This window comes from Rattus norvegicus, chromosome 2, assembly GCF_036323735.1.
Source record: "Rattus norvegicus strain BN/NHsdMcwi chromosome 2, GRCr8, whole genome shotgun sequence".
NCBI classification, from domain to species: Eukaryota; Metazoa; Chordata; class Mammalia; order Rodentia; family Muridae; genus Rattus; species Rattus norvegicus.
Genome location: NC_086020.1, coordinates 152,368,946 through 152,392,724, shown reverse-complemented (window position 1 = coordinate 152,392,724; position 23,779 = coordinate 152,368,946). Strand labels below are relative to the sequence as shown.

General features: G+C 44.4%; 1 protein-coding gene and 1 non-coding gene across 8 annotated transcripts in view; both read right to left on the bottom strand.

Annotated features, from left to right (window-relative positions):
• Positions 1 to 2,601: 2,601 nt before the first annotated feature.
• Positions 2,602 to 2,676, bottom strand: Trnaa-agc101 (transfer RNA alanine (anticodon AGC) 101). Its single transcript has one exon. It is a non-coding gene; the product is annotated as a tRNA-Ala (tRNA).
• Positions 2,677 to 16,335: 13,659 nt separating this feature from the next.
• Lekr1 (leucine, glutamate and lysine rich 1) overlaps positions 16,336 to 23,779 on the bottom strand; it is a 181,387-nt gene continuing 173,943 nt past the window's right edge. For 6 of the 7 annotated variants that reach the window (XM_017590967.3, XM_006232472.5, XM_006232473.3 and 3 more), the window contains one exon: positions 16,336 to 23,591. In XM_017590967.3, the coding sequence (XP_017446456.1) occupies positions 23,184 to 23,591 (408 nt within the window). In that variant the 3' untranslated portion in view covers positions 16,336 to 23,183. The remainder of the gene's footprint in view (positions 23,592 to 23,779) is intronic. The other variant, NM_001115029.2, reaches the window with a different exon arrangement.

Sequence of the window (23,779 nt, the reverse complement as noted above, 5' to 3'; positions counted from 1 at the left end):
AACACCAGAAAGCTTACACACTCATGGAAACAGAACAACTCTCTACTCAGTGATCCCTGGGTCAGGGAAGAATTAAGAAAGAATTAAAGACTCTCCAGGATTCAATGAAAATCAAGGCACAATATACCAAAACTCATGGAACATTGTGATAGAACCTTCCCCTAATGAATAAAGATTTCAAGGGACCAATCACTGGGCAAGAAGAAAGTGGGACTTTCAGGTTGGAGAGGGGAAGAAGGGAGGCAGGAGAAATGATCTACCTTTTGGAGACACAGTGTAGGTTTTGGAGACACAGTGTAGGTAGCCTGAAACACACACACACACACACACACACACACACACACACACACACACACACACACACACACACTGGTTTAGTTGGCATATCTGCCATGGAGGATTTATAACTTAAAATAGGATGCTAGGTTCTTTGCCCAGCGATTGTGTTACCTGATGATTCTAAACTAAGATTGTGTGGTGTTTTCTTTCACAAAGCAACTTCCTTCTGGGTTCCGAAGAGAAAGGTACAGTGGCAGGGCATTGGTTTGTGAGAAGTGCAGCCCAGCTAACCGTGGAAACTTGGGAGTATTGATGGGTTTGGCAGCAGCCAGCTGTGGGAAGGAGAGAGTGCTTTTGGAGCTTTGAGCCAGAGAGTCAGCTGGGCTGAGAACAGGCCGGCCTATTCACCATTCCAGGCCGCCATTAGCACGGGGTTGCCATTTATGTATTCCACGGGACAGAATGAAAGCAAATCTAAGAGGAAAGTTCACAGCACTAAGTGCCTTCATAAGGAAATTAGAGTTTTTAATACTAGCCTGAAAGCTCTAGAAGAGGAGGAGGAGGAGGGGGAGAAGGTGGGAGGGAGGGGGAGGAGATGGTGACGACCACGATGATGAAATAGTCAAACTCAGGACTCAAATCAATCAATTAGAAATAAAGAAAACAATACAAAGAATCAATGAAACCAAGAGCTGGTTCCTTGAGAAAACCAACATGGTAGATAAACCTTTAATCAAACTAACTAAAACACAGGAGACATCATCCAACAAACAAAATCAGAAATGCAAAGGGAGACATAACAACAGATAATAAGAAAATTTAAAGAATCATTAGGTCTTACTCCAAAAGCCTGTACTCCACAAAATTGGAAAATCTAAACGAAGTGGATAATTTTGTAGACAGATACCACTTACCAAAATTAAATCAAGATCAGGTAAATTACTTAAACAGTCCTTAGAACCCTTAAGGAAATAGAAGCAGTCATTAAAATCTCCCAACCAAAAGAAACCCAGGGCCAGATGGTTTTAGTGAAGAATTCTACCAGACTTTTAAAGAAGAGCTAATACCAATACTTCTCAAACTATTCCACAAAATAGAAACAGAAGGAACTCTGCCAAACTTATTCTATGTAGCCATAGTCATCCTGATTCCTAAACCACACAAAGACTCAACAAAGAAAAAAATTAAGATCAATATCTCTTATGAACATTCATATGAAAATACTCAATGAAATACTTGGAAACTGAATCCAGGAACACACCCAAAACATCATCCACCATGAACAAGCAGACTTCATCCTAGGGATACAGGGATGGTTCAAAATATAAAAATCTATCAACATAATCTACTATATAAGCAAACCGAAAGAAAAAATCACATGATCGTCTTATTGGATACTGAAAAAGCCTTTGACAAAATCCAACACCTCTTCATGATAAAGGTTTTGAAGAGATCAGTGATTCAAGGCATATATCTCAACCTATTAAAAACCATATACAGCAAGCCAATAGCCGACATCAAATTAAATGGAGAAAAACTTAAAGCAATTCCACTAAAGTCAGGGACAAGGCAAAACTGCCCATTCTGACCCTATTCAATATAGTACTTGAAGTTCTAGCTAGAGCAATATGACTACAAAAGGAGATCAAGTGGATACAAATTGGAAAGGAAGGAGTCAAAGTATCAATACTCGCGAATAATATAGTATACATAAGTGACCCCGAAAATTGTACCAGAGAACTGCTATAGCTGAGAAACACTTCAGCAAAGTGGCTGGAAAGTTAACTCAAAAAAGGAAACAAAACGGTGACCCCCCTCCTTTATACGAACAATAAATAGGCTGTAAAATAAATTAGGAAAAAAAATACCTTGGTGTGACTTAACAAAACAAGTGAAAGATCTGTATGACAAGAACTTCAAGTCTCTGAAGAAAGAAATTGAAGATCTCAGAAGATGGAAAGATCTTCCATGCTCATGGATCAGTAGGATTAACACAGTGAAAATAGAACATCTTACCAAAAGTAATCTACATTCAATGTATTCCCATCAAAATGCCAACACAGTTCTTTACAGACCTTGAAAGACCAACTCTTAACTTCATATGAAAAAGTAAAAAAGACCCAGGCTGGCTAAATCAATCCTGAATAATAAAAGAACTTCTGGAGGAATCACCGTCCCTGATGTCAGCTGTTCTATGGAGCAATGGTAATAAAAACTGCACGGTGTCGGCATAGGAACAGACAGGTTGATTGCTGGAATCAAATCAAAGACCCTGGAATAAACCCACACACCTGTGGACACTTTATTTTTTTTTCTTTTTTCTTTTGGAGCTGGGGACCGAACCCAGGGCCTTGCGCTTGCTAGGCAAACGCTCTACCACTGAGCTAAATCCCCAAACCCAGGACACTTTATTTTTGACAAGGAAAAACCATAATGGAAAAAATGAAAGCATCTTCAACCAATGGTGCTGGTCTAACTGGAAGTCTACACGTACAAGAGTGCAAATAGACCCATATTTATGACAGTGAACAAAACTCAAGTCCCCCTGGATCAAAGACCTCAATATAAAACCAGATACAATGAATGTAATGGAAGAGAAGGTGAGGAATGGACTTAAACGCATTGGTACAGGAGACCACTTCCTGAACAGAACACCAATGGCTTAGGCTCTAAGCTCAACAATTTATAAATGGAACTTCTCATGCAACTGAGAAGCTTCTTTAAGGCAAAGGGCAAGGTTAATAGGACAAAACAGCAACCTACAGATTGGGAGAGGATCTTTATTAAACCTACATCTAACAGAGGGCTAATATCCAAAATATAAATAAAGAACTAAACAAGTTAGGCACCAACGATCCAAACGATCCAATTTAAAAAAATGAGGTACAGAGCTAAACAGAGAATTGTCAACGGAGGAGTCTCGAATGGCTGAGACGTACTTAAATGGTCAATGTCTTTAGTCATCAGGGAAATCAAAATGACCCTGAGATTCCACATCAGAAGTGATAGCACAGGCTGGCAAGGATCTGGAGCAAGGAGAACACTTCTCCATTGCTGGAGGGAGCGCAAACTTGAACAATCCCTTTGGAAATCAATTTGGCAGTTTCTCAGAAAACTGGGAGTAGTTCTACCTCAAGACCCAGCACATACCTGGGCATGTACCCAAAAGACACCCACTACACCACAGGGACACTTGCTCTACTGTGTTTATAGCAGCTTTATTTGTAATAATAACCTAGATGTCCCTCAACTGAAGAACTGATAAAGAATACGTGATGTATCTACACAGTGGAATACTATACAGCTCTTAAAAACAAAGTCATCAGGAATTTTGCAGGCAAATGGATGAAACTTGAGAATATCATCCTGTGTGAGGTAACCCAGAGCCAGAAAGACACAAATAGTAGGTACTCACTTGTAAGTGGACACTAGCCCTAAAATGAAGGACAGTCATGCTACCATCCACAAACCCAAACACACTGGGGAATAAGGAGGTCCTAAGGAAGGATGCTTGACTCTCACTCAGAAAGGGAAACTAGTCATTGAAGGTGGAGGGGGGGGACTGGCTAGGAAAGGGGATTGGGAGGGAGGATGGGAATCAGTGGGGTGCATCTCTAGTGACTAGCTGCAGACCTGGGATGGGGAGGATACAGGGAGTCTATGGAGATTACCTTAGCTGAATTCCTACCAGAGGGGGATACTGAGACTGAAGTGGCTACCTACTGTAACAAGACAGGACTTCCAGAGGAAGGAAGGGGACATCAATCCACCTACAAAACCTTTAACCCCAAACTCGACTTGCCTACAAGACTGAGGGAACAGCTAACCAATGACTGCCCCAATGTGAGACTCATTCCATGTGAGAGAGCCAATCTCTGACACTATTAATGATGCTCTGCTATGCTTACAGACAGCAACCTAGCATAACCGTCTCCTGAGAGGGGCCATACATCGGCTGATAGAGGCAGATGCAGAGACCCACAGCCAAACATCAAGTGGAGCCAGGGGAGTCTTGTAGAAAGTGGGGGATAGAAGTGAATAAGTTGGAGGGGTCAAGGCCACCCCAAGAAGACTCACAGAGTCAAGTGACCTGGTACCATGGGGGCTCACACATCCCGGGTCACCAACCAGGTAGTATGTAGGGGCTGGACCTAGGCCCCTCCCTACACATTTGTAGCAAATGTGCAGCTTGGTCTTTGTGTGGGTCCTGTAACAAGCAGAGCAGGGGCGGCCTCAGTCTCTGTTCCCTGAGACTGGATCCCCTTCGCCTACCTGGGCTGCCTGGTTGGGCCTCGCTGGGAGAGGATGTGCCTAGTCCTGCTGGGACTAGGTGTCCCATGTGGGGTGGTACCCGTAGGCAAGAGATTTGTGGAACTGGGTGGGACTGGGAAGAGAGGAGGGAGGGAAGCTCTAATTGGGATGTAAAGTGAATAAAAATCTAAAAATAAATACAAACAAGCAAACAAAACAAAACATCTGGCCGTGGCAGCTGTAGTGTGTCAGGGTGTGTAACACAGTAGGCCCTTTTTCCCAAACAGCTTTACTTTCTAGTGTTCGTTGAAATGAGTGGGCTGGGGTGGGGATGAAGCGGTGGTGGGAGTTGGGTGGGGGTCTTTTTTCTGGCCACCCCAGGGCTGTGAGACCCAGCCTATTATCTCTTAAAAGCTAATGCAGCAAAAGCAAGAGGCTGGCTCAGCCTCCATCAGCGTGCATCAAGCAGCTATGGGCGAGCACCCAGGACAGCCCATGGCTCTCCCTACTGTGCAGCATTTGTACCTCACTTCCTTCCTCACATCTTGTCCTTTCCCAGTCTTCCATGCACCCTTGGCATGCCATCTGAAGATCTCCCATGATATCACTTCCTTCTAAAGATGGTGCCTGACTGTCCCCCTGTGCACTCACTGGGGCTCCCCTTTCCCAGCCCTGTTGTCTTGAGAGCACTCCCCGTCCTGCCCCCATTGTCCACACTTGTATCTCTCCCCTGCTGGCCCTGAGCTTCTGGAAGATGGAGCTATTACTAAAGGCCATCAACAATTGTATGAGATATAAGTGAATTAGAAAAAGTTGGCAAGTCCCCCCCCCCAAGCCCCACCCCCATGCAGATACATATAGTAATACCACAGATTTCTTGGCTGCTTTGAGGAAGCTGGGGGATCTTAAGTGGTACAGTCACTGTTACTCAGCCTTGGCATCATGACTTCTGGACTAGGCAGTTCTTGGCTGTTCTGTGCTTTGTAAGATACTTAATAGCATCCCTGACCTCTCCCCAAAATATGTCAGTAGCACCTTCTCCTCCCAAGACTCTCGAAATAGCTGCACACATTGCTAATATCCCCCAGGGACAGAACTACCTGCGGTGGAGAACTAAGGACATACAGCATAAGAGAACTGAGACCTTGCCCAGTGAAGGCTCCATGAAATTTCCCCTTACATAACACATTTGAATATAATGTGAAGTAGAAACTCACACCTTCTGGCCAAATATCTCACCCCAATAGTGCCTCCTGTCAAATGCTATAAGGTTGAAAGGGAGTGGGGGTAAAGGGAACAGGGTAAGGTCTCACACCCTTAGAATAAGAATATCTTGTTTGGGAGGCTGTAATCTTGAGAACAACATTAGTAACTGTCTGGGGTCATGCCAGGAAAACCACAGGAAAGAAAGTGAAAAAGAGGCAGCCAACAAGAAAGACACCTATTTTAGATAAACCGGTGTTGTGCACATGAGTCATATTTATAATATCAGAAACACTTTTCCTGCACCATTTGAGAAACTTCTCCATACCCTTCAAAGAGGAACTTAGGCTCACAAAGCATTTTCCTCTGGCTTTTTCCTTGGGGTCTCACTGCTGGTGAGCTGCACTAGTAGGACTAGGAATGTTTACCTCCAAATCACAGGACTTTTACCAAATTTTATGATAGAAAAAATATTTAAATAGTGTACTAACACATTTGAGACACCAGGCAGTCATACATGAAGGCAGTAGGATTGGGCTTAGTGGGGCTGAGGCATGGAGGAAATACCTGGGCAACTCACTCAGGAAAACATGGGGAAGGTGCGTTCTAGGATGCCGTGAGCCCTGGTGCTGTGACAAATGGTTCTGGTGTGCAGGGAGGTAGTTCCTCCCTGCTATCATTGCCCAGATCTCCTTGGCTGGGACCATCCGTCAGCCACAGAGCATCTTACTAGCAGACAGAGTTGTGATGAAACACATTTGTTCAAACATGGAAAACGGTGTTTGAAAAAACCATCTTCCTCAATTTCCTTTGAGGCTATCACCCTCTGTCATGTCAGGGAGCTGAGCCCAAGGGATGGCCAAGAGGCAGTGGTAGATTCACAGTCCGCAGCCTGGGGGAATTATTGGACTGGTTGTTGTCCCCTTCCCCCAACAACCCTGAGGTGAGGCAATAAAAGATTTCTGAAGGAGAGGCTGAGGCATTATGAATTAATAGCTACAAGGGGATTTTCATCTTGCATATCATGTATTGACAGTTGAAACTGGAGCTGTTACATAAAGCACTCACTCAACGTCTTTCTTAGACTCTTTCCCAAAGTATCATTCACACACTAGAACACAGAGGCCTTCAGATCCACGGGGAAAGTTGAGTAAAGGGCCTGGGATTTGTGTGGAACACTTTAGGTCAAGGCATGAGAACGACTGTCCTGGCTGCTCAGACAGGATGCTCGCTTGTCCAGTATGGCTGCACGCTCATGGCCCAGCTGGCAGCACAGTAGGACCTGGGGAGACAGCTGGGGACTGCTGATAAGAAAATCAAAGATTTGCAACAACAAGGAGATTGTTGTTCCTACGTGTGTCTCTCTAACACCAGAAAAGGTAACTTGCTTCGGGAGGTGAAGTAGGCCTCTGTAGATTGGTCTTGTCAGACAGGAGCTATCATCACAGGGGCAAGAACTCCACGAATGCCAATCTCTGCTCTGATGCGCAGACTCTGTTGGAAGAATTACTTCCCGGGTTGGCTTTGTGCTAAACACAAATCCACAAACCAGCGTCAAAGGAGACTTGGTTGGAACCCAGCCAGAAGCCACTCCAGGCAAGCTACTGACAGCCGTGAGTCCCACTCACCAGCCCTTGTTTTTCCGATGGGGCACAATACAGTGACCTCACAGAGTAGCTGGAAGAATGAGTTTAACAAGGGTTGTTAGGTTGGAGTTACCCTCTGAACAGCCTTCGAGAGGGTCGTGAAGCCTGGCATTTTCATGAAGCACTTGTACGTGCTTATGTGTGTCCTCTTGAGGGGCTAGGTCCTGTCTTCTACTGTAATTTCAGAGAATGTTGGCACTTTTACAAGGTTAAGTCACTGCTTGAGACCTTGTGAAGGCGATGTGTAATAAGCGTCCAGTTAAACTATGGCCAGCACGGACTTTGGAAGCAAAAGGAGCAGAGAGGAGAGAGGAGCACTTGCTGTGTGAGGCACAGGAAAAGGAAGAGAAAGGAAAGGAAAGGAAAGGAGAGGAGAGGAGAGGAGAGGAGAGGAGAGGAGAGGGGAGGGGAGGAGAGGAGAGGGGAGGGGAGGGGAGGGGAAGGGAGGGGAGGGGAGGGGAGGGAAGGGGAGGGAAGGGAAGGGAGGGGAAGGGAAGGGGAGGAGAGGAGAGGAGAGGGGAGGGGAGGGGAAGGGAGGGGAGGGGAAGGGAAGGGAAGGAGGAAAGAGGAGAGGGGAGGAGAGGAGAGGGGAGGGGAAGGGAAGGGAAGGGAAGGAGAGGAGAGGAGAGGAGAAGGGAGGGGAGGGGAGGGGAGGGGAGGGAAGGGAAGGGAAGGGAAGGAAAGGAAAGGAGAGGAGAGGAGAGGAGAGGAGAAGGGAGGAGAAGGGAGGGGAGGAGAGGAGAGGAGAGGAGAGGGGAGGAGAGGAGAAGGGAGGAGAGGAGAGGAGAAGGGAGGGGAGGGGAGGGGAGGGGAGGAGAGGAGAGGAGAGGGGAGGAGAGGAGAGGGGAGGGGAGGGAAGGGGAGGGAAGGGAAGGGAAGGAAAGGAAAGGAGAGGAGAGGAGAGGAGAGGAGAAGGGAGGAGAAGGGAGGGGAGGAGAGGAGAGGAGAGGGGAGGAGAGGAGAAGGGAGGAGAGGAGAGGAGAAGGGAGGAGAGGGGAGGGGAGGAGAGGAGAGGAGAGGGGAGGGGAGGGAAGGGGAGGGGAGGGAAGGGAAGAGAAGGGAAGGGAAGGGGAGGGGAGGGAAGGGGAGGGGAGGGAAGGGAAGAGAAGGGAAGGGAAGGGGAGGGGAGGGAAGGGGAGGGGAGGGAAGGGAAGGGAAGGGGAGGGGAGGGGAGGGGAGGGGAGGGAAGGGAAGGGGAGGGAAGGGGAGGGAAGGGGAGGGAAGGGAAGGGGAGGGGAGGGAAGGGAAGGGGAGGGTAGGGAAGGGAAGGGAAGGGGAGGGAAGGAAAGGAAAGGAAAACAAAGGAAAGGAAAGGAAATGTGACCTTTGTCCCTCTGAGCAAACAGCAGCTTTTGGACATGACCTTAAACGAAATTTGAAATTGAAAGGATAAACAGCACATCTGACTGGTCAAGAGACTTTAAGAGCCTCGTAAATGCCGATGGTAGAAGCTGACTGCTGGCTGCACTGAGGTGGGAAGGTGTGTGCAGAGTGTGGATGACCTGGTACAGGGAGAGCAGGGAAAGTCATTCAAGAGGAGTAAAAGATGGGGCAAGAACTTTCCTGCTTGGTCTCTGACCCCCCCACCTCCACCCCTACCCCCAGGACTGAGGATACTGGAGGAAGCTGAGCTCGGGGCAGACCCTCGGTCATGGTCCACCCCAAATGTACCTTTACATGTGCGTGAACTGTTCTTGGTTCTTTAGCCTCTGCTCCACAGGCGAGGCTGAGGGGTCAGCTTGTGACGCACTGTGGGTAGAAAGGAATGACTTTCAGTGACTAACATCTTTAGGCAGGAGTCTCTTCATTCTTGTCGTGAGACTCACAGGGCCTCTCCCACTTCTATCACTGAAGTCCTTCAGGCTGGGCCTCATGGGACCACACCCCAAAATCTAGTTACAGAAGACTAAGCAAAGCAGTGGAAAGCGAGAAACAAATTTTGAAAAAAAAAATGTGTTCATTGTAGAACTTTGCTGACGCCTTTATACTTTTCTGACGATGTGGGCGGGGCCACTGTAACCCTTGCTGTGGAAAGGGCTCCCTGAGCGCTGCGGAGTTCTGCCTGGAGTTTGGCTCCACTGACTACCCGTCCCCGGATGGATCACCAAGGTCATTCAAATAAATGCTGTCTCTTCAGAGACAATTTCTTTAATTCCTAAATTTTAAACAGATACATAAAATCATGGTTTTGTGTATGTCACATTTGGGACTTTTTATGCCCATACTATGACCTATAGTTGCCGACGGAAGGCACAGAGCAAACGTACCGGTCTGGTATCTGCCCTCTGCTACTTCAAGCACACCTGTCCTACAGCATTTGCCCCTTACTGTCAGCTGGCCTTCTCACATCATCTCACAGTCAAACCAGCCTTCTCCCCCGCCTTCCTAACCCTATCCCTCACTTTCACCACCTGGGGAATGAGAACCATCATGGGGTCTAATTCATTGTATCACCAATACATGCTGTACAGGAATCCATCAACTCCGCTTCTACTTAACACAGCACATGTACACGGTCACCTTCCCTGTAGGAAGCAGACTGATGTTAAACAATTCTTGATGTGAAATCCTTTTGGGAAGGTATTTCTGCTGTCAATTGCAACTGGTAAGAATTTCTTTTCAGTCTGCGAGAAGCTTCATCCCCACTCAGCACTTTAAAGCCTTTCTACCTTACATCTTTCTTGAATTGTCCAAAGGTGGAGGGATTCAGCTCAGCAGCAGTCCCTGCTTGAGACAAATATCCTGTCCGACGCTATCTTTCACAAGGCCACAATCCATGTACAGAGGAGAAAAGCAACCCCAGGGACTGAGATCCTCAGCTAGAGAGAATAGACCTAACTTTTGCTTTCTTCATTAGTTTTAGCAGCGCCCCCCGCCCTGCTTCACTTCGGAAAAGATAATTACTACCTTTATGAGTCAGACTCATAGCTCAGCACCTGCTAGAAAATTGAAAAATATTTCCCCATGTCACATTACAGAGTGACGCTCATTGTCTTCACGCGGCTGCTGGCATTCACGAGTTTGCCAAAATGACTATGTTGAAGACTCTAAAAGCCAGAGTGATAATGAAAAACAATGGCTGAAGACATTGCCAAATGCCAGCACATAAAGATAGTAACATGAACTTGATAAACTCGGGCTTTCATTCCTTTTAAATTGTTCAAAGGTTAATAAAGGGGATTCTGTTTATCTCCAGCACAGCAAAGTAACAGATGCAGGAAGTTCTGAGTGGTTTTGTTCGTTCGTTTTTTAAAATACAGTCATTTCACTATTGGGCATGGGGTTCACTCTGGTCTGTGCTAACAGAAGAGAACCAACATGCTCAGTATCACTGGCCCAAGCTTAAAAGGAAAACTCACGCCCTGGTACAATAACCATCAGCATGTGCAAAGGCAGGCGGGAATAAAGTTGCTTGCCTAATTGCCATGTAAAGTAATAAAGATCAAAATATTGTTCATCTACAGATGGCAAACGAATGTTTGAGATCTCTCCAAGCCAAGCAAAAGATGCGGCAACTTTTTCAGTGATCTCTGCTGCATCTACACCATAGCTTCAAGTGCGTTTCTGTACCAGTCCAACGTCCGGCTGCTCTGAAACGGGAAACACAGGTGCCACAGTACTTCAGGGACAGCCACAATGATACACTCAGCCCAGCTGGCTGCTTCAAATCCCGGGCCTTGCTGTGGTCCTGAAGAGAAAAGGAAAAGGGGCAGCACACGCCTTTGGTTATGGTGCTAGGAGGTAACAACCGTCTTCTAAGTATGATTTACTGTTAATCACAGTCTGGCTGCCCTGGCTTTTTGTGAGTTTACATAGCCTTTATATGAAAACTTAAGAGACTTTTAATTAAAAACCTCCACAAGTGTTTGTATAATCAACCAGGTAAACGCAAATCTTTTCTGCAAAAGCTCAGTGGGTTCTTCTAGCATAAAAGTCCAACAGCACAAGCTCACATTAAAACACATTCTCAAACTGGGCATAGTGTTACTCACCTTTAATCTCAGCACTTGGGAGGCAGAGGCAGGCAGGTCTCTGAGTTTAAGGCCAGCCTCTTCTACAGAGTGAGTTCCAGGACAGCCAGGACAGTTACACAGAGAAGCCTTGTCTACAAAACAGACAAAAACCACATTCTCTCCTTCCCTCAAGCAAGTCAAGCCTCAAATTTGAGACTCACAGGAAGTCTTAGGTTGCAAAGCTGGACCCAGAGAGAGACCTTGAACTCCCCCTATTCCTGCATCTACATCCTGAGTCCTGGGTGTGATACCACACCAGTTTGCTCCTAGGTGTTACTGCCAGGGTTTTGTGCGTATGAGGCAAGCCCTGTACCATCTGAACAACAGCTCCAGTCAAAGTCTGCTGTGTTTTAAAGCAAAGTTTGTGACCAGAAAAAAAAGGGAGAAATTTTGTTTGTTGCCCACTTTTACTTCATATTTTAGAGAACCTGGCTTTCCTTTTTGGTGGGTGGTGGTGGTTATACCCCTTGTCAGTTTTCATTGTTAATTTTTTTTATCCTTCCCAATCTGGGGCTTGACTGGGCATATGTACACCTATTGAGCATATCCATAGCCTTATTCTACTCTGCTTGCTTTTATTTTTCTAAAAAGACTTAATTTATGAGTACATTGTAGCTGTCTTCAGAGATACACTGGAAGAGAGCATCTAATGTCATTAGAGATGGCTGTGAGCCACCATGTGGTTGCTGGGAGTTGAACTCAGGACCCCTGGCAGAGCAGTCAGTGCTCTTAACTGCTAAACCATCTCTCCAGCTCTGTTCTCTTTTATTTTTAAAGATATATATGGATGTGTGTGTGTATGTGTGTGCGTGCACGTGCGTGCGTGCACGTGCACACACACTCCTAGGTACCCACAGAGGCCAGGAAAGGGTGAATTGATATTACAGGTGATTGTGAGCTACCTGGTGTGGGTGCTGGGAACTGAATTCAGGCCTTCTGGGGGAGCAGGATGATCTTAACCATTGAGCCCTCTCTCCAACTTTTATTTTTTAAATAATTTTTTGACAGTTTCACACTTTTATTTTTATTATGTAAATAATAAACTCTGTTCCTCCCAACCAGTTAATCTGCATTACCTGGATTTCTTTCTCTTGCCGAAAGCGTCTTCCTGACAAGTTCCCTTTGACTTTGCTTTTTCCTGTGTGACCCTTGAGTTTAGAGAGCTGCCTGAATGAGCATGGATCAGAGCTTCTGTTTAGTTTTGCACTTGAGTGTGGGTAACTATCACTGACTTAACATGGAAGTGAGTGACATCCCTTCCAGTTTCCATTGACTGTGAATTGTGTCTCAGGAAGAGGTAGGCCCTCGTGAGCCTTTCCTCTTCCCTTGAGATGAGGAAACTGATCTTGTGCAGGTCTGCTGAGTTTGAGAGTGAGTTAGTCATGGCCACAGCGTGTCCAGATGACAGTTTTGCATCCTTCTCAACCTCTGACTCTCTTCTACAATGTTCCCTGAGCCTTGGAGTGGGGTTTTAGTGACAACATAGATGTCCCACTTAGGGGCAAGCACTTCATTTTCTGTACTTTCCCCAACTGTTTAATAGACAATCCGCTGCAAAAAGCTTCTTTGATGAAAGCTGAGAGGTTCACTAATTTTTATGATGAGCATAAAGGTGAATAGTTAGCATGTATTTCCAGCTAGCAAAGCAAGTTAGTAGATTCCTCCCTGTAGCCTGTGACCACACCAACCATAGATCAGAGTTTCAAGCTGGTGATAAACCAGACTTAGAGCTCGCAACATGCGGTTCCTTTTGTGGAGGGGCTTAGATCCAATTAGGAAGTGACTGGTTGCTCCACACACCATCTGTGCCTCTTAAACCAACAGGTGTGCCTTTCCAGGCGCTCATCACTGTAGCTCACAGCGAGATGAGTCAGTTCATGGGCATCTCCTGCAGCAGCCTCTATAGGACTCAACATAAATATGGTACCTATCTAGGGGAGAGACGCCTTCCAGCTCAGGTCCACTGTGGTTTGTCCATATCCCGTGACTGGGTGATGTCTTCAGCAGTCTCACCATCAATTTTCAGTAGACAACCAGGAGCAATGGTACTTGTTGATGTTACTTTGGAGGCCCTCTGGGACCTCTTTGACAACTCAAGGGGGAAAGTATTACACACTTGGCACTGAGATTTTTGCTGAAAACCTTATGACTTTGGGAAGAAGCGTTGCTCCCATGTGGGAGCATTGTTTAGAAATACATATGAAAGTACAGTACCTAAAGATTTAATATTGGAAATTATTTTTAAATGGAATATAAGGGCTACATTTCATTATTATAGGATATAAATAACTTTCTATAGGACCCCCTAAAGGATTCTAAGATGATTTCCAGGTCTGTCTGCATGCGTTCTTTTGTTCCATAAATGTATTCTCCATTCATTTGAAGCTGGTTTTATTGCCCTTCATTGAATGCTTGTCTTTGGATGAGGCTGAAGGTTTTTTGTCAGTAGACAGAGCACGAAGCATCCAGATTGTTCTGGGATGTGACATGCAGAGACCATACTGCCATTCCTCTTCTGTAGCCTAGTCTCTAGGCCAAGAGTTGCCACTGACTAGCCATGCTACAGGGTTGATTAGCCTCTCTGTCCCTCTGTCTGTAAAAGAAGCTAATATAACTAGTTCCTGGGCTCTGGTGCACTTCAGACCTCTGGCAATGAGCTGTACCCCTTATCACTGGAAATATTAGCTGTCATTGTTTCTGTTAATCCTATGATGGTGTGGTACCATCCTGCCACAGAGAGCTTCACTTTTGGGACTTTTTTGTGCTGTTCCTTCTGGTGCTATACCTGTGCTGTCCTGGAGAGTAGCTCCATTGTCCAGATTGTGACACCTTCAGCTCTCTTTGTTTACTGCCAGTCACACAAGTTCCCTCCAGCCATCTTAAAGAGTTGACATCTCTACATATTCTGAACAAAGTATCCTTGGCACCTAGAAGGGTCCAAATTCTTGTTGCTATCTTGCTGCCTACCTGTTGCGTCTGACCCTTTCCCTTTTAACTACCAGGTTTTTAATGGTATGAAAGCTAACTGCTGCCCCTAGACACGGTAGCCAGAGGTCATCATGGCATCTACAATTCTGCCTTCAAACTTAAAGGACAATGCAAGGACACAGCCCTTCAACCAGGCTGAGAGGGCCCCTGGCCTTTTCATTCACAATTTCTGATAATAAAGGGAAATTCCTCTGTGACCTGAAGGGACACTGTGATGCTAGACTGAGTCGGCTAGGGGAGTGTAATAGGCCCCACTTTTTGATATATTTAGATAAATTGGGAGAGTGGAGGCTAAATTATCCCCTGGAGGGTGCTAGAACTAAATCCAAAGGCCAAGGAAGATGGCTGAGACAAAACCCTTGCCATGTCTCCAGAAAATTCAGAACTCTAATGAGAGCTCTGTGTTAAAACCATGGCACGGAACTTGGAAAAGGAATTTCTGGTACCCCATTAATGGCTGGACTTCAATAGTACGTGAACATACAGTTGTCAGGATTAGCTGCTTTCACATTACTAAGGCCAGAAGAATAAAAATTAATAATTCGTAAAGACTTTGGGTTGAAGTGAAGTTAGTATGTGAACTGGGGCACATGACCTCAGACCTAATGAGATGCCTTGTCCTGTGCCCTAGCAAGAGCATGGTGTGTCAGCTCCCAGGAAGGTGGAGATGGCTGTAGGAGCCCAAGGTATCCAAGGACCTTTGGCAATTAAGAATCTGCCTGTGAAGTTTAAAGTCAGGATGTAGAGCATCAGAGATAAGGGACACAGACGGTACACAAGCACCACTTAAACGTGCCAGGCAATTTAAAGCATTAAAGTAGAAATCGTTAATTGCTACAGGATTGGCTCAGTAGCAAAGCACTTGACCAGCACATTCTACATTCAATCCCTGATAGCAGAAAAAAAAAATATTGGATGGTTAGAAAAACACTTTTAAAGGCCTTCAAACGACACCTAAATCCTTAAGTATAACACCAAACCCTGTAACATTTCTGTTCTATGTACTATATTCAGGGCATGGAGGGAATAAACAATGTCTTTGCTCCAAGATGATTTGTAAAAATAAGAATTTGATGACAGTAACTATAATTAGCTTAGAATTCACACTATGTAAGCCACAAAGAATGTAAGACTGTTTGACCTCAAATTCAATTTTCATGACTGTACTTCTCTTCCTACTGCGAGTGGCTGGAAATACTTCGCCTCGCTTGTATACCTAAAGACGCTAAGTGGATAGGTGCGGCTGGCTGTGGGGTCTCTGTGGCTAAATATATTCCCAGGGTTTCCACAGAGGAGTGGCTACAGAGAAACCCAGGGACAATATCAGTAGTTCTTGTGATTGTTTCCTCTGTGGTTGTCTAGGAACTGATTCGGATGAGGCAGGGAAAACTTTGAGTTGCTGGATCTCAAGCATAAATCTATACAGTGCAATGTCATCCGACACTCTTGAGTAGTGGCAGGGAGGGCAGAACAGTCTCTGAACTGGATTGTGGGTCTGGGGGCATTGCTCAGGTCTAATGTTGGGTGCAAACAGGATCCTGGCTATCCTGACTTGGTCAGCAGTCTTTAGCTTGCAGAATGCATACATATGGGATTGAGTATTTCCCTTACACAAACATACCTGTTGAGGTGGGTGCAGTTTAGACATGCAACATTTTACATGGTGGAATCTCCTGAGTTCAGGTTCAAGGTAAAGGATAGGGGTGGGATAAAAACAATTCAGGACACTACGATTATCTTCCTTATATCCCATGCCAAAGTGTGTGTCTGAGGCAGCTTCGTTTCAGCAAGGCAAACGTGATATGAGTGAGAAAGGCTGCAGCCATCTCCTCCCACAGTACACTTGCACATACGGACTCTTCATTTTTACTTGGGTGTGTGTCCAGGGCACAAACAAGCTATACAGAGTCATTACAGATGTAGTAAACATTAGTATCATCAATTCTTTTAAGTACTATTCAAATATATAGATTATCAACATTTATTGATATACTTTTATTGAGTATATTACAGATATGCCAGAGAAAAGTTTTTGAAACATTTAACTTAATAAGACACCAAGTAATAAGACATAAAACATTCTCAGAATGATGGAGCATACCCGTGATCCCAGCAGTCGGGAAGCTGAGGCAGGAAGATAATGAGTTCAAGGCCAGACTAGGCTACATAGTTGAACTTTTCTCAAAATAACTAATATCCAACATAAAGACCAGTCAATTGCCTTCTTTCCTACAAAGGCCTTTCTTACTCTCCCTCCTGTTCTTCTTATGTCATTTTAATCTTCGGAAGACAGCACCTCATAGTTCACAGTCCAGACTGGCCAATAACTCATTATGCTGGCCTGGAACTCAGCATCTTCTTGCTCCAACTTCTCAACGGCTAGGATTATAGGCATAGGTTACTATCCTTAGATTTTAATTTTCCACTAAATCTAAAGAAAAGGATATGATCCAACTCATCACAGAAGCGCTGTCAAGGCCAGTAAGGTGACTCAGTGGATGAAAGCGATTGCTAGGCGAGCCTGAGGACCAGATTCCACAGTGGAAGCAGAGGACTGAATTCCCAAAGTTGACCTCTGACCTCTACTCAAACACCATGGTACATGCACACAGGCATACACTCATATAACTACATACATTAAATAAAAATGGACTACTAATAAAATTTATTTTTATTTCTAATTATTCATTAAAATATATTTATGTCATTATAAGGGTGATAGCATTAATAACTATTATATTAGTGCAAAATAGAAAAATTACAAAAGATTATGTATTTATAGTAACTTAATATGGTAGTTCAATAAAGATTTTGCAGTCATAAAAATTTTTGTACAAGTGCCAATATTTACAACATTCTGGCTATCTTCAAAATGCCCAAAACAGCTACTCGGACTTCTGATTGTTTAAGATTCCAACCTAAATATGTGCAAGAGGACTGTTCAGGTACAGAGGTGGGTCTTTTTCTCTAGCTCACTAAAAGTACGTATCTCAGTTTCTATATTAAGTATTGTACACTACATGGGAAATGGAGAGGATTTCAGATTTGAGATCCTTGCAACCCAAGCTTAAGCCTCAAATACACAAATATGTTAAAGTCTGGAAACAGTGGGTGGAAAAGTTGACTACTCAGGAGCTTTCAGAAATCCTGCTTTCAATAAGTAAAAAGGAGTCACTTGAATTTTGGCAGTGACCTTAATTCCCTAGAAATTTAAGGCTGTGGATAGAAAATTATGACTGGAGAACTCATTTGCTTCAAGAAGACAGAGGACAGATAGATCTCTCTAGATTAATGTGGTGGGCCGCATAGAGCTCGCCTGGGAGATGGAGACAGCGCTGGCAGCGAGGCAGGACCAGCTGCTCACATCCTCAGCAAATAAATCTACTGCCAGAGCTAATCCTCCTCACACAGATGCCTTACAAAAGCCTATAAAATGCTTCACTGTCCTCGGTTAGACACGTCTAATTGTTGAGTTTGACTCACTTAACTAAGAGAAGTATTTTTAACTCTAACTATGCAAGTATCAGCACTAAATATACTAATATGATGTATTAAAATTTTAAATGGCAAATGGACTCAATCCATCTCATTATCATCTTCACACTGATTGATGGGTTGACTGAGACAGTCTCTATATGCGGCTGGCCTCAAATGTGCCATGTAGCCTAGGTTGGCTTTGAACTTAGTGATCCTCCTGCCTCTACATCCCTGGTGCTGCAATGACAGTTGTGTGCTATCACAACTGGCTTCTTTCATTCTTTTCTTAATTAAAAACATTCAAAGAATGGATGGGAGAACAGGCTCAGCAGCAGAGCTGTGAGCAGCTCAGGACAACACGAGCTGTCTGGTTGTCCTCAGGCTCTCTCCTCAGGCTCACTCGCACAGCACAATGCCGACAAGAAAGGACAGCACACTTAAAGACTGTCCTTTAATGCCGTGTTCACAGGCAAGTGTGTTTAACACCTCATTGTGCTGTCCAGATTTGTGAAACTGAGAATCTGAACTGAATTCCATTTAGCCAGTGTTAATTCTGTCTTTAAATCATAATAATCTACTGGTTCAAAACTACTTCCAGGAGAAATAGTTTCAATGCATTTACTTTATCTCCCTAGAAAATTTCCCAAGAAGTCTGTATTTCACAAGTCTCAGAAGACAATGAGTTGATATCACCATTACAAACGTAAACAGATGTTCAAATACATGTTATTATGAGATTAAAGTTTATGATTATTCAGTGTGCTGCCAATTATTAAACCAGAATTCCTCTATCAGATTAAAACAATAAACTCTCCAACTGTTCTGTGGCTCACAGCTTTGGGTGTTGAGATGTGTTCTAGGATTTTTAGGGATGAATATTGATTTTCTTTAACCACTATTTTCCCTAGAGAGTTATGGACTCTGAATCAATGGCCACACAGAAGAATCTTAATGCACTGGGAGAAGGTGTTAGTGGGTCCATGTGGCACACGGTGGGGGGAATGTCTCATTAGCCCACTGTTGTCCTTAGGCACAGGGACTAAATAAGGCAAGGCTATTTTGTTTACCTTGGGGTGAGTAGATGTGGAATACTGGACCATGGGCAACGAACCCAATGTAAACACAATCACCAGAGACTAAGACCTAAGGCTGGGGATCTAGCTCAGTGCTAAGAGTGATTGTGTAGTGCATGCAAGGAGCTGGGGAGAGAAGGGGAGAGGACAGCAGAGGAGATGAGGGCAGGGGAGGGGAGGAGAGGGAGAGGAGGAGGAGAGAAAGGGTGGAGAGGAGAGGAGAGAATAGTTCAGTCATAGGTTTGGGTGCGAGGCCTGAAATTCTGCATTTCGAAAGGTAGTAGGTCCTGATCTTGCTGGAAGGCTGACTCTGAGTATAAAAACCTGGCACATGGGGCATATTCTCTGTCTGGAAATGAGACATGTAAGCCAGAAGTTGAAGCCCAGGTTCTTTCATTCAGTCTGATGTTACACAGTTATGCAAATAGAAAAGTAATTAACTAAGTCAACTATTATCTACCCACATAAGATATAAATCTGGACCAGGTGATGTACCAGGTCTCTTCAGTCCTATAAAATGTAAAGATATTAAGATAACCCTTATTTTGAGCATTGTCTTTTATATTTCCCTTCCCAAGTGTGAGAATCGGGAGGTTTTATTGCACGCGTCACTCCAGAGTCTTCCTGTTTAGTTGCCCTTGCATTCTTTGAGTCAAGACGATGATTGCTTCTGTTTAATGTCCATTTCTCACTCTTCCCATAATTCGTAGAACACCCTTCGGACCTGTAAGGAGAGTTCTTACGGGTAGCTGTCTGTGGGGTCCTGCATTTCCCAAGCGACATGCACCTCCTCCTCCACATTATGCAGAGGGGTTATAATATTCTTAAATAGAGATGATCCTCTGATTAGAGCCAGACTCATCAAAGGGGCTCCTGCCAACGTGTCAAGGGCTGGCAATACTTTCAAGCTGCAGTCAGCAGGAGAAAAAAATCTTTTCCCTACTCTGAATAGGTTTTTAATCTGATGCCTATTATTTATTCCCAACACAAATGTCTTCATTAGAACTTCATTAACTCGTCTGGACTCCTCATTGTCTGCCAGCTGCTGTTGCATCCCCAGCCTTCCCGTTCCATGATAGCACAGCACAGCAGTGCCAGGGCAGTGCTCCCAATTTCCAGCCGAGCACATCCACCTCCAGCTAAAAGCACGCACTGGCCCTTACTCAACACCCCCTAGCAATGACATCAGTCTACCTGGGACTCAGGCTGCTGCTAGCTCCCCCCATCAAATGCTCATGTGATCCCCATGTCTGGGCCTCAGTTTACACACTTCTCTACCTAGAATACCCCCTTTCTGTACAATTCCACTCCTCTTTTTGAGAACTTGAATTGGCCAATTGTGTTTTAAAGCATCCCTGGTTCCTCTGAGATTCCTTTACTACTTTGTTCCAACTCTTTGCTCGACATCTCCCTTCTATTTCGTGTCCGCATATACTTTATTATTGGCCCCTACTATACAGTTCTTGAGGATCGACGTCTTTTTTTCCTTTTTCCTTTTCTAGCTCTCACCATAATCTTTTATGATAGTATCCATATCTGTTAAAGAAGCAAGTGGATAGCTTTAGGATTAACCTGTGATTCAAGATGCTCTGGTACTTTGGAACAATTATTTATTATTTTTAAGTTATTTCCTTACTTTATTTGTACGTGTGGTTTGCCAGGATGAATGTATGGGTACTGCCTATGTGCAGTGCCCCTAGAAGTAAGAAGAGGGCATCAGGTTCTGATGGAGTTGCAGTTTGAGCTGCCATGTGAGGACAGGAAACAAAGCAGGGTCCGCTGCAAGTGCAGCAAGTGCTCTTAATGGCCGAGCCGTCCTAGCCCTTCACTGCTAATTCCTGATACTCTTTCACGCTCAGAGTTCATCCATGGAAAAATAAAGGAGATTTGTTGTTAACCAGTTCTTGTGCCACTTTTAAGGATTTCCTTCTTCAAATACTTATTCCTGCAGCTCAAGCGGTACTGCTCAGAGGGTGTAGGTTAAACTAAATGTGACTACCATTTTTCTGTTTATACTTCCCCGATATCTTTGTAGCATATAACACAGCCACGTGGCAAACAATGGTCCCTGTCTGAGTTACAGAGGTAGTCCTTCATTGTAAAGCAAGAGTGTATCAACAATCTAAGAAACCATGTTTTGCAAGGGCAGTCCTTCTATCAGTTTAGAAAAGCTTACACGTGACTTTTCTTACTGACCTGTATTCCCAGTAAGAATAAAGAAACTTGGGGCTGGGGATTTAGCTCAGTGGTAGAGCGCTTACCTAGGAAGCGCAAGGCCCTGGGTTCGGTCCCCAGCTCCAAAAAAAAAGAACCAAAAAAAAAAAAAAAAAAAAAAAAAAGAAACTCATTGTATGCTGAGATTGCAAAACAGTGAAAAAGCATGTTGAACCTGATGACAGAGATCATTGCCCAAGATAGCCTTTGCTCCTTTACCATCCACCTTATGTCACAGGTCCTTGTAATTCAATGTGCAAACAAAAGTTCAGAACAAGGAGATCGAGTGCAGTGGTCCCTGCCGTGTTATACAAGATGCTATCAAGGAAGGGGAATACCAGTTAACATTTCTTGTTTTAATAGATGCACACTTAGAGTTCTCTAGAAAAGTATAATTAGCAAAGGACATTTGTTACTTTATCATTACTCTTCCCTGAATCAATTTCCTTCTTATACAACTCAAGTTTCAAAAGTCGGTGCACTTAAGGAGGAAACAATGTTAATTAACTACAGTGTGGGTGCTGTTGACAACAGTCATGGTGGAGCCTGGGAAGCTTTTAAGGTTGGAGAGACTGGGATTAAGTGACAGTGGTCCTGGTTCGACTCTGTCTCTAAGTATACTCCTTTAGCCAAGTAACATGCTTTTCGTCTGCTTCTTATCTGTGGAGAGGGCGAGGGCAATCCTTGAGCCACTCTTCTGTAGTTTGTGCTCTCTCGTGCAAAGCCATTATGAAGAATGGCCCCTCTGTAAACAACGGACAGCATCCTAATCCTTAACACAGAGATATCTTACCTAAAGTAGCCAGGGAGCTAATGTGGAATCATTTTAAGGTTAAAGCGGTTTATAAGTCTTAAAAAGACGGAGATAACTGTGGTTTTGTTTAGTGATGTCACTCTTTTATGCCATGGTTAGGATGCTAGAACCACTGTTTTCTCTCATCAACACTGCAGCCAAATAGATAATTAAATGTGCTATAATCACAAGTTACTAGTATTCCTATATGAGACGAGGAAAGTTTAATGTCCATGATATATCAGATTTGGTCCCCCTCCCCCATTATAAAGACAAATACAGTCCTATCAGATGGAGAAAAGACAGATGAATGGTTGCTGGAGGTAAGATCAGCTACATGAGCCAGAGCTTGGTAACTTTAAATAGCGTATCTTGTTTTACATTCTCACACTGAGAATAGAAACTGTTAATCAGTTAGACACTTTCAAGGGTAATCAATTTTGAATCCAAATTAGCCTTGTATTTTTTTTTACTAAGTGACCTTGTGTTAGTTCTCTTCCCCATGGCTGGAAAATACAAGTTCAATAGAACTCAGCTGTGTACCAAAAAGTATTCAATGCAGAAATATGCACTAAGATGTATTTTCATGGTCATGTCGTTTTCTAAAGTGATATTCATAATTAGAGATTCAAACTACTTTTCCTTGAATGGGAATCACTGTCTTTTGTACGAGGTCCGAGACCCACAGCAGATAGTCTTCTAAAAGGCTATCCTTACTTTTGACCCAGTCTACAAAGCAGTCAGATAACCAGGTACGCTGAGCATTTGAAGATGATTATTAGCTCTGTAAATATTATAAGGACTTTGGAAATCAATTAAGGACTTTCTTTTTCTAGTTGGAATGCTTACATCTATTTAGTTCAATAAACAAATGAAAAAATGCTATAAAGCCAATATAATCTATTTTGTGTCGATATGCTACTTGCTATGGTAGAAAAAGGAGAGGAAGGGTGGGGGATGGAAGACAGGAAGTGAGGGAGGAAGAGAAAAACTCGCCAGGATGAGAAGTTTTTCCCTGTGGTCTCTAAGGGCCAGATTTGAAGAGTATAAAATATATACATGAACGTAGAAGTCAGATCTCTGGAGTACCAGCTTCATTATCTGTTGCAGTCTCTGAGGCCCTTTGAAAACTGTGTCTTCACAGTTCTAGCTTCGTACATGTTTGTTTCCTGGCACCCGGTTACAGTGAGTCACTGCCTTGCTGTGCAAGGGGGTATACACCGAGGGTGGAACCCTCCCAAGCAGGTCATCGCTGCTGACTCAGCCTCCTGCGAATGATGGCTGTCAACCTCTGCCTGGCCTCGGTTACTGAAATTGCTCGGCCCCTGGGAGGATATGCCTGGGAAAGGGCAGGCAGTCCGGAGCTGTCGACCTTCTTGAGTTTATCTGGGGTTGGGGTTGCGGTGGGTTTTGGCAGTCCGCGCAGGCTGGCCGAGCTGGTGCCTCGTCCACAGTTGTGTCTCACATTGCTTAGCTCGCGGTGATTACTGACTGCCGAGACAGGGTGGGTTAGGGCACCCTTATTGAGGGAACACCGTAAGCTTCCTCCGCTCCTCTTAAGCTCCAGGAGCTGTTCTTTGGCTTGACTCAAAGCCTCTGTCAGTTCAAAGCGTTCTTCACACTCTCTGCGCACTGTTTCCTGGAGAAAAGTGTTCTGCAAAGAGACGAGGAAAAAGCACCCCTGGCTTTAAACAGTTTATGTAAGTGGAGCGTTACTGACAATTTAAATCAGAACTGAGCTGCAGGTCAGAGGCTGTATTCCCAGTCTTTTTAATACCCTATGAGACAGAGAAATGAAAAATAGAGTGTGAAGCGGGAAAGGGTGCGAACAGAACGGTTAGT